General features: G+C 39.0%; 1 protein-coding gene and 1 long non-coding RNA gene across 2 annotated transcripts; one reads left to right on the top strand and one right to left on the bottom strand.

Moving 5' to 3' along the window:
- Window positions 1-268: 268 nt before the first annotated feature.
- On the bottom strand, window positions 269-8,720 carry puraa (purine-rich element binding protein Aa). Its single transcript, XM_008427060.3, has 2 exons — window positions 8,575-8,720; window positions 269-5,056 (listed from the first exon to the last, which is right to left on the bottom strand). Exon 2 carries the CDS (start codon window positions 4,965-4,967, stop codon window positions 4,110-4,112), a length of 858 nt encoding a protein of 285 aa, XP_008425282.1. The 5' UTR covers window positions 4,968-5,056; window positions 8,575-8,720; the 3' UTR covers window positions 269-4,109.
- A 33-nt stretch (window positions 8,721-8,753) lies between these two features.
- Window positions 8,754-11,324, top strand: LOC145554836 (uncharacterized). Its single transcript, XR_014090849.1, has 2 exons — window positions 8,754-8,891; window positions 9,902-11,324. It is a non-coding gene; the product is annotated as an uncharacterized LOC145554836 (long non-coding RNA).

Below are 11,324 nucleotides of genomic sequence, written 5' to 3'. Positions count from 1 at the left end.
GCACGTCCTTAAACAGGATGTTCTTTCTCAAATGCCATCATGTGTTGCTTAATTAAAATAATTCAAAAGAATTTATTTGTTTTTGACTCTTGAAAGTCTGGTCTTTGTTTAAGCAATATAATCGTGTAAAGAGATGAATATCTTGTCAAAAACAATTGAGCTAGAGATTTTTTTTTTTTTTTAAACTTGTGTTTTGTACCAATCATTGAAAGGTTAAACAGAAATGTGATTGATGCAGAGGACCACAAATCCCAGTCAGTCCAGATGATTAGAGAACAAAGTAATGCTTTATTTTACAGCCTGGCATTTATTACATATACAGTACTTTGAAATTTTCCAAGAAGACATAAGTCATTAAATAGTTGAAAGATTTGCATGTTGGAGGCTGTAAAATTAAGCTTTAGTAATTAGTATCATTGCAAACGCAGATTCAGACATTGTAGACAACACTACATCAAAAATAAACTTTTTCTTGCTCCCCAACCCTCCTGCACAGGAAACAAAACATGGAGGGGGAAAAAAAAAAGACATACATTTTATTTTATTTTATGTAGTTTCCCCCTGAGTGGGAGAAATAAATTTATTCTTTCTTTTAAATTTGTTAAATGTACATAAATTATACTTAATGCATCAAATGAGCAAATCATATATATATATATATATATATATATATATATATATATATATATATATATATATATATATATATATATATCATCTGAACAAAAAAAAAAAAAAGAGGCAACATAAGAGAGAGAACGACATTCTTTGATGAGATCATTGTTAAACAAGTATTGGTCAGGCGTTTCATTAACCTGGGAAAAGCAAAGTGCTACACACAACAACCACTGAAGACAGTTCACCATACATCTTAATGAGGATTAGACTGAAGCACCTTTTCTTAGCTTAAAGCTAAAAATGGAGATTTCTTCTTTTTTTTTTCCCATAAAAACAAAGAAAAAAAACCCCAAAACAAAAACAACCTCCATTTGGATGTTTAAAGTCTATCTTCAACAACCCACAACCCTTTTCTTAGAGGGGCACTTTTGCAGTGACAATGTTCTGTTTCAAGTTAAAGTACATAAGTGAACTGCTTGACCCAACAGGCTGCTAAGACCCTTGGTTTCCGCTTTTTTTTTCTCTCTCTCTCTCTCCAAGGTTAAACTTTTGAGTGCAAATAAAGGCGTACGACTCCTTCATGAGAAAAACACATGGAATTCAGTCACATGCTTTTCAAATTATAATCATCTATTTAATTGATATACATATATTGCCACCATTGGCACATATGATATTGCACACAGTGATGAAATGTTGCACAGGAAAACAAAATAGATATATCTCTTTCTTTTATGGGCAAAAAAAACATTCCAAAAATCACAAATAAAGTGGAATAATGCTGAAAAGGTAGAGTTGCATTTAAATTAGAGGGGGAAAAAAAAAAAATTATGTTTGCTACTCCCCGTTTACTGTCACATATAACCACCACTTAACCATTTTAGCTGGAAAATTAGCAATTTAAGTGGGGTGGGGGCTTACCGTCGAGGTCGTATTTCACACAATTATCCCCCGCTCAGCGAGACACAAGCCTGCTCCTCTGCATCGTCTTGCATCGAGGTGACCACCCCCTTCCATGTTTACATGTAGGCCGATGCCTGGATGGCTAAAAAAGGGGATGGCAAAGGAGTTATATAGGGAAGAAAGGAAGGTAGCAGAAAGAGAGTTGAGAATTCTGCTCCCAGGATTTGTAGCAAACCCTTTTAGCACCACGAGTCGTGCGCTAGCACACAAGGGGGCCGAGACAAAACTGGAAGAAGAAGAAGCATGAAAAAGAAAAGCTAAAACTGCAATCCAAAGCACCAGGCCAGCGTGTAAGCATGCGGAGTGTGTAAGGCACCAGGTTGTTTTACATGCTGAAAAGTGGACGCTCCCTCGTACAGGTGTGGTTTAGGCTTTAATCCGGACGCTCCCGAAAAAAATAATGTGGTCAAGGAAAAGGACAGTCTAGTTTTGCTGGTTTCCAGTCAATTGGAAGGCGGGAGCAATCGTCTGATTCAATGATGAGGTAAATCTGAAATAATCTGATTGTTGCCAGTTTCTCTGGAGTTCACTGACAGAAGAGTTTATAAAACTGCTATCGAACATCTATGAGATGCGACTGAACTGGTTCCAGAACCAGTCTTTTTAACAAGTGGCAGCCCGAATATTTACAAATAGACCAGACTGCCTCCAATCCCAAATCTGACGTAAAGCTGCAAGCGTGCATCCAAAGTAACCCCTCAGGCCTTAAACGCGTAGGGCTAAAGTTGGAGAACCACCAACAGGTGACTAAACCCCCCCCCATCATCATCTTCCTCCTCCTCAGCTGAGCCAGGTGCTCCCCTTAAGGGTTTGGGGGCCCTCCTTCTAAACCAACGGTGATATTCTGATTACCATTTCTGCTTTAACTATGCCGAAGCCTTTTGGATAAAGTACTCAAACTTGAGATTCGTCTCAATGAAACGGTTCATGTAGTGCAGGTTAACATGCAGCAATAGCACTCCTTGGCACCATGTAGACTCTTACGACTGCACAAGATCACGAAAAGATGTTTTCAGATAGAGATGCACCGATCATTTACCCAGACCTCTCTCCTCACCAAAAGCTAACGGCGCATGTTGCAATCTGGAGTCTGTTCAACAGCCGCATGTCGGAGTTTACAGAAAATCACTAAACGGTACTGGCCGACATAAAAAGTGATCGGTGCATCTCTAAAAACTAAACATGTCGACAAAAAGTAACTTTTAGGGTCGAGATGCACCAAACAATCCATCGGAATCAGACGACTGTGCCGTGATCGACTCTGATCGGTTATATGCAGGTCAAACAATGCGGGGGTGTTAGAGGGGGGAGCTTTTCCATTCTCTAAATGCTTAAAAAAAAAACGCATCGACAAATTTTAACACTTTAAAAAGTACATCTAAAAGACATCAGAAAAAAATATAATGCCTTCAATTTCTAACAGACTGTGATAAACACAAAAGAATTGGCTGGTTGGATTTCGAAGAAAACCATCAATCGTGATCGGTGCATCTCCATTTCCACTCATTTCAATGCGTCTCTGCATTTAACTGGGCCGATTAGCACAGCTCACGTGTAAGGGCGTCTGTCTCGTTAAATAACTTGCAAATAGGGCAAATTGCTACATGTTGTCACTGCATGTCCTCCGTCAAATACACGTAACGTACCTTTTATAATTACCACATTGCATCAACAACGAGACACAAAGGTAGTCTATAATATATCCATCTGCATGGCGACAATTTCAACTCAAACAAAAAAGAAAAATTACAATATCTATATTTCTTTGAATGCCTCTAGCAACGGCCATGTCAACTGTTGACCAGTTCAATATAAATCGATTTATCTGAAATGCATATTGCACACAAGGATAGCACTTATTTCATTTCATGAAAATGCCTATATATTCCTCTTTTTTGTTAAATATACTGCATGACATCTAACCAGTTTCCATAGCAGGCCTAGCCCTCATATATGATTTATGTGTAAACACATCTCTACTCACAGGTAAAGGTAAATAGGATGGCAAGTACATGTGACAACCTTTTACATTTGGAATTTTGTTTTGTGTTTTTTTTTTTGTTTTGTTTGAAAAATTAAAATATCCAATTTGTGCTGAAGTCATTAGCTCACATGTAAAGGACCCCCGCCCCCCCCCCCTCATATTTCCGTTTGAACATTGCAAACACTTTTTTTTTCCTCCTTTTTTTTTTTAACAATAGCTTTAACTGGTACAAAAATTCTCTGTTAATAAGGGAAATAAACACTCCGTTCAATATTGTTTGTCAAGTAGGAATCAACGTTCAAATATAATGTTATTACTTTGTTTAGCAGCCTGTTACTGTATTAATGGTGATAAGTGGGGTAACATCCAGCGATGAGTGACAACATGTCATAACTGTCAGGTTGTGGTTTCTTATACTGAGAGTGATGCTCCCTTGGAGTTAAACCTTTACAGTTAAAATATTTAGATTCTTTCTTTATACAGTAGAGTTTTTACTTTAATTCTCTTGTTATTTTTCATTACTCTTGCACGTTTTCTCTTATTATCAATCCTCGTCCCCATCGTCCGCCTGCATCTCCTCTTGTTGCTGCAGCTCGCATGCCCTTTTCTCCCGCTGCTTCTCCTGGATCTTCTTCATCTCCTCGGCGTATTTACAGAAAGTATTCCCGAATTTGGACCACACTTTGTAGGGCACCGTGATAGAGTTGCGGTAGGTGGGCTTCACCTCGCTCACCCTCATAAACACGCCGTACTTATTGGAGCCGACGTCGAAGAAAAACCGCTTGTTGTCCACAGTCAACGACGATCCCTCCGGCAGCTCCGCGGGCTCGTCCTCTACGCCGTAATCGTCAATAAGTTTAGCCAGAGCGTCGCGAAACTCAATAAGTCCCTGTGCGGGCAGAGCGATCGTCTGGCCTTGCGTCGAACCCAACCCGGGCCCCCGGTTAACGGTCTGTCTGATCCGCAGAAACCGTCCTCTCTGGTTCTCTTTCAGATCCATGTAGTATTTCCGATTCTCCCGGACCAGGAACTCACTTTTCAGCGCCCGCCTGGGCTCGTCCTGTACCAGCCCAGGGTTGCTCGGTCCCAGCTGGGCGTAGTGCTCGATGAAGTCCCCCAAGTAGTCTCGGAACTCGACCGCCACGGACATGGAGAGAGTGAGGCGGCTCTTGTTTCCGCCGGCCCCGACTTCGGCTATCTTCAAGAAGCGGCCCTTCGCGTTCTGCTTAACGTCCAAATAGAAGCGCTTGTTCTGGATGTCGACCCGCTTTGACGCCAGCTCCTGCGTCTCATGCTGGAGCCCGGAGGCCGAGCCCGCCCCTCCTGCCGCTAGGTGCATGGAGCCGAAGCCTGGGCCCGTGGCCGCTCCTCCCTGCTCACTTCCACTGTCTCTGTCCGCCATGATGCTGCCTGCCTGCCTCGCCTGCCTTCTCCCTCCGTCTGCTGCAAAGCCACGGCCAGCTGAGCCCGTGCTCGGAGCTCTCGCGAGATCTACACAGAGGTATAAAACAGCGAGGAAAGGGAAAGGGAGGGTGCGTTAATGCAGATCGAATACTGCTGCTGAGTTCTCCATCACCCGGTGTTTTCCTAATGTCAGGAGCTATCTTTTCGCTTCAAGAGAAACGAAACTTACGAATTCCACAGATTAATATCAGTTTCGAATCTTCAGGAAACTTGACGAAAGAACAGGTACTTTTTCTTTGTGGGAAGACCCCACTTTCTTTTTCTAATGCTGATTATTACCTGAAAAGCATTTGATTGTATGTAGTTAACTAGCTAAAATATATGCCACGAAACTATATATATATATATATATATATATATATATATATATATATATATATATATATATATAATGTGTGTTTTTAAAGTCTTTTCAAAATCATATCAAAGGTTGGAATTGCCTCAAGGCTGTTTCTTTAAATCGCGTTTTCGTTTCATGATACCCTGTGGGCACATTAAGGCAAAAGAAAAAAAAATTAAATTAAATAAGTAAATAAATAAATAAATAAATAAAATTATGTCGTCAGTCCAAACATGTCTGTTTTCTGGCGGCAGAGATGTGGCGTTCTGTGTCTGCAAAACAGATTAGACCCACTTCTCTTTTCCAGTAAAGAGTCAGCAGGATGACTTATTATGAAATTGTAAATGTTCTCCATTTTATAATTAGGGAATCTTTAGACATGTCCATAATGATCTCGGCATGGCTATAGTGAGTCATTAAGTCACTTTCTCTAAAAACAAGTCAAAGCAAGAAATGAGCAGAATCCGACAGGCTGATTCGGTGCGTTCATTCAGGTGCCCCTCCATTTTAAACTGAACAGTTATGGTACGCTTGTAACCTCAACCCGCGCTTTGGTAAATAAAAAAAAACTTATTTATTTTAATATTTACTTTAAAGCCAACATAGCCTGCCGCCGTATTGATATTGGCTGTTGCCACGTTGCTTGGGCACGTTAATTACCACAGAGGCCTCTCTCCTCCCCGCTGATTGGCCGCACATCGTTTACGAGCCATATACTTATACATGCGGGCTTTGCAGACTCACGAATCAGGTGGCAGATCTTTGTAAATGTCTGCTGAGTGAGACTACACGCCCTGCTGTGCAGTTGAACCACGATCAATCGCATTCGTCATAGTTAAGTCACATTTGCCAAAAGGCGCGGTCAACTTTGAATGAAGGTATTCATATTCAAAATCTGTTACCAGAGTGATAAGTAATTTGAATATTTGTTGTCTAAACTAGCTAATTGGGCGACGTATCTCCTTCATAGCACACACAAGAAATAAAACTAAAAATAAATAAATAAAAAAATCTGCAGATAATAGAAGCTGTTCTGCCCGCTTTCTCGAAGGACGCGTATTAACTGGAGCACATTTTTTTCTGCACACTGTCGCAACCAGCTATTCAACTAGAACAAATACAACTTTTATAATAAAACGAAACAGCAAATAACTAAAAATGTAAAATAACACACAATGAATGCATGTATTGAAGTATATAATTTTTTAAAGGGGAAAGTCGTCGTTTTCCGCCAGTCTAATAAAAGCATCTACCGTAAATAAAAATATTAGGCTGAAAAATATACATTTAGCTGTTTCTGGTCCACCATATGATTAACAGTTTGTTCATTTTTATTTGAAATATTTTAAATGTGTTTTAAATGCACTTTTAAGCAAATGTTTTGCCGTGCTTCAATTCTTGTTCAAATAAAATTCATTGCTAAGACTAAAACAAAGGACAACAATAGTAGATCACATCGCCAACAGGCCGACTCACTGAGTTAAATAAAATATATGAAGTGTGTGAGCACCGACACAGGAGATTAAAATGATTTAATAAATAAATTTTAAAAACGTGATGATTTTTTTGGCTCAAACATTGACTATATGGTCATGGTCTCCTCTTTTTTTTATCTCCTTTTCACATTTATCTGTTAATATAAGTTACTTTTAATAATCATAGCAATCAAAAATTTTGCGTACATTGAAGGCCATGTCATAAAAGAGTAAATCAGTATTTTCTGCTGAAAGGAAATATTTATGTACGCTTTCCAAAGGTACTTTGAAGGTCCATGCGAAAGGTAACATCCAGATAATACTGCCAATTGCTTAGATATGAAACTTTTTTCACAGTTTTATATCCAACATTTGTTTTTTAAAAAAAATGTTAATGAGGAATAAAATATTAAACAAAAAATTTTTAAAAAATTACAAAATCACAAAAAAAAAAACACAAAATAAATATTTTTAAGAGCAAATAATTATTTTTTGCTACTCAGAGCAATAAAAATTCTGATATTATAAACATCTTAAGTTATGGCTGATTTGTATATTTTTTTATCAATGGAAGTCTATGCAAGTAAGTAAAATAAATTAATAAGTCGATGTCTGAATTAAAATTTAGAGATGCGCTGCGTCTGTATGTTGAAGGCCTATAGAGAGATTTGATCAGTTTTCTTTTGTTACATTTCTTTATTTAACCTTAGCTTTTCATATCTGCATCTTTCTAAATCCCATTCTAATATATTACGTAGCGTATTAATATTTTAGAGTGCGAAAACGTGCTCGTTTTATACTGGATGTTGTCCAAGAATGATCCGTGAAGCAGGTATAAAATGAAACATTATACTTTCCGTGAAAAGTTGTTAATTATGACAAGGCATCAGATATTTATTTATTTATTTATTTATTTTAGTTTAAAAAATACGTGTATTGTTTTTAAACGTTTACATAGCCTATACAATAAGCGGGATTTTATTTTATTTTTTTACATTTATTTATTTTATTTATTTATTTATAGAAGACAACTGTGACATACATTAGTCTAATTGTTGTGTAATTAACGTTTCTCAAGCGTATAACTTCGGTTTTATGATCGTCGCGACGTTTTGCTCACTGCACATAAACTGGGCAAGGAAACCACCAAACTTCAGCAGAATTTGAGATCCAAAAACCTGGTCAACATATTTGTTTCATAGACCCTGCATCCCCCCCACCCCCCTTCCTCCCTCCCCTCCCTTCTTCCTCGCTTTCTTTCCTTGCTGGCTGATTCATTTACTGCTCCAGTATACGAACAACCTACCAACTCATTTACATGCTGTCAGTGGGTCACCTAATATTTATGGAGGTGTTTTTTTTTTGTTTTTTTTTTAATGGTTGGACAAAAAGTATTTCCATTCGGATCCAAAAACGGGCTTCTGTCTCAGTAATAAGGTGCTGTCGCAGTTAGTGGAAGCCAGCCCCCCGTAATCTGCTCACAAAAGTTTTGCCCTATACATCCCAGCACTGAAATGCTGCGTGGCGACGCTCCAGACGACAGACAGCTCCGTCGCTGCTCCGGATCGGCCATATGTTGAGATGTCATGCTTTGGAAACTCTGCAGAGCGCTGTCATAGGCTTGGTCGCACGTCAGGGCACTTCGACAGGACGGCTACAATAACCCAAATCGCAACTACGCGCACAGAATTTCGTTCCCACAGACCGTGGCTTTCCTGCTGTAACCTTACCTTTCTTTCCCCCACCGCAGCTCCGTCTGCGGGGCTGAGAGCCTTTTACAACCTAGACAGCGCAACGCAGGCGGCGAGACGAGGCGGAGGACTCATGGACCGCGACGCTCGGATGGCCCCTTCTTTAGCAGCACACAACACTGCATCTGCCTGCTTCCCAAGATGGACCAGAAACGGCGAGTCGTGGCACGCCGAGAGACACACGCACAAGATCGGCGCCGCACGTTGTGCCGCTGATGTCAACACGTAAAGTGGTGAACGACGCCTCACTTTGGTGGAGGAGAAGAATTGCAGGCTTTGCTTGAACATGGTAACAGGTAGGTAGGAAACATGCATAAAGGGGTACTTGTACATTTTTGAGCTTGTTAATGACTTCTGTCTTAATTTACGTCACCTTCTCGTGAGAATTATTCTACATTCTCCTATATTTCCTGAGGATATTGTGATGCTTTAGTGTTCGGGCTACATAATACCCAGTTCCTACAACTCCACTTGTCTAAATTTGTACTAATCTAATTTATTGTGAAGCACATTCAGCAAGTTTGCCCAAGGTGTTGCATGATAATAAAATAGATTAAAAAAAATATGTTCCAAAGTTTAGTAGCCAAAACAGAAAAAGCCAGATCTACTCTGAATCTCCATTGACTCTTAATTTTGGGGGGGCGGAGGGGAAGCAGCTGGTCAGCTGATCTAAGGGTCTGTGGAGGAAGATAAGTTTGGAATTGACAAGTTCATGTCAATAATTCAGACTATCATGAGAAAGTGAGCTTATTTTAGTAATTCATTAAAAAAATGAAACTCATCATTATATCCAGTTCACAAATGGTGATAGTTCAAGTATTTATGTCATCTAAATTTGATAATTATGGCTCAAAATTAATGAAAAGTCAACACTGAGCCACAACTGGGATAATTATTGATCTCAATTTTGCTTTGAGATCAATAACGTATTTTTGAATTTGAATTTAATATCGATAAAATTGACTTTCCATGTAGAAATGTCATGTTATTGGGACATTATAGCCTAAATAAGATATGGAGGAATGCTGTTTTGACAGTTGTCCAGCAGACAGTCATTAATGTTCACAAGAACAGGTCACAAAATATCATCACTGAAGCAGCTTGCCTTACCAAAGCAAAACGAACCAGGTTGATGGAAAAGGCAACACAAAGAGAGGGCTGAGAAGCAAAGCTTGTTTAAGAGTGTGGGAGACATTCACAAAGCTTGAACTGTGGCGACATTTAGCAACTGCTTCCAAATATTTTTGGTATTTTTCTCTCTTAAGTTCTGGTTTATGGGCTCTGATTTACATTTTTGAAATTTCAGCACCACGGAGAGCAGCTGAGCCTGAAGCCCAGAGGGCAGTCTCTGGAGACACGAAAATTAAAGTAACAGTGATAAACTTTTATACAGATTATTAAGGTAAATTACTTGATTCTGTATGCTTAAACCATAAGAACACTTGTTGCTAGTGACCCCCAAACCAGGAAGGGCCTCTCAGATTTAGCTATAAATCATTTGGAATGATTTAAGTTTGACTTTGAAAGTTGTTTTAATTTAGAAATGATGTTATTACACATCTACTAGTGTTACATGTCCTTAATTTGATATCTATGTCCACAAAAAGAGTTTATGGTGCACAACCATAACCATTTTGGCACATCCACAGATCAATGTGTGGATGTGCCAAAACTTTCTCCAGCTGAACAGAAACAAAACTGAAGTTATTATATTTGGACCTAGAGAGGAGCGAACCACAATCAATGCACAGCTTCAGTTATTACAACTAAAAACCAGCGATCAGGCCCGAAACCTGGGAGTAGTGATGGACTCTGACCTGAACCTTCAGAGCCACATTAAGACAGTCACAAAGTCGGCCTTCTATCACCTGAAGAACATCTCCAGGATTAGAGGACTTATGTCTCAGCGCGATCTAGAGAAACTCATCCATGCGTTTATCTTTAGCCGCATTGATTACTGCAACAGCGTCTTCACAGGTCTGACTAATAAATCAATCACACAGCTGCAGCTGATCCAGAACGCTGCTGCTCGGGTTCTCACTAAAACCAGGAAGATAGAGCACATAACACCAGTTTTAAAGTCCCTACACTGGCTCCCTGTAGCTCAGAGAATAGACTTTAAAATACTGATGTTAGTTTATAAATCACTGAACGGTTTGGCACCACAATACCTTAAAGATCTGTTATTGTTGTACCAACCGTCTAGACCCCTCAGATCTTCTGGTTCTGGTCTGCTCTGCATCCCCAGAACCAGAACCAGACGAGGAGAAGCAGCATTCAGTTTCTATGCACCACAGATTTGGAACAAACTTCCAGAAAACTGTAAAACAGCTGAAACACTGGGTGCTTTTAAATCTCAACTTAAAACCCACCTGTTTAGAGTTGCTTATGGCTAAATTAGGGTTAGAGTGCCGGTTTTGATGTCTTCCATGTTTTTATGTCTTTAATGTTTTTAATTTCTTTTTCTTTCTTTTCGACGTTTTAATGATGTAATGATGTAATGTTTTTTGTTTTTTTTATTTTTATTTTTTTAATCTCTTTCTCTCTGTTTATTTCTGTTTCTATTTTAATTATGTAAAGCACTTTGAAATGCCTTGCTGCTGAAATGTGCTATACAAATAAAATTTGATTGATTGATTGATTGAACCCATCATTCCTGCTGATTGAATCTGTCACAAACCTTTTGGCATACTGTAACTGTTTGAAAATAAAAATCTCAATCAAAATCA

The sequence above is a fragment of the Poecilia reticulata genome, chromosome 14, assembly GCF_904066995.2.
Source record: "Poecilia reticulata chromosome 14, P_reticulata-male-v2, whole genome shotgun sequence".
In the NCBI taxonomy this organism is placed as follows: Eukaryota; Metazoa; Chordata; class Actinopteri; order Cyprinodontiformes; family Poeciliidae; genus Poecilia; species Poecilia reticulata.
This window is presented reverse-complemented; position numbering and strand designations above follow the sequence as displayed.

Excerpts from the sequence above, each read along its gene's own strand:
- puraa (XM_008427060.3), bottom strand. The coding sequence starts at position 4,967 with ATGGCGGACAGAGACAGTGGAAGTGAGCAGGGAGGAGCGGCCACGGGC.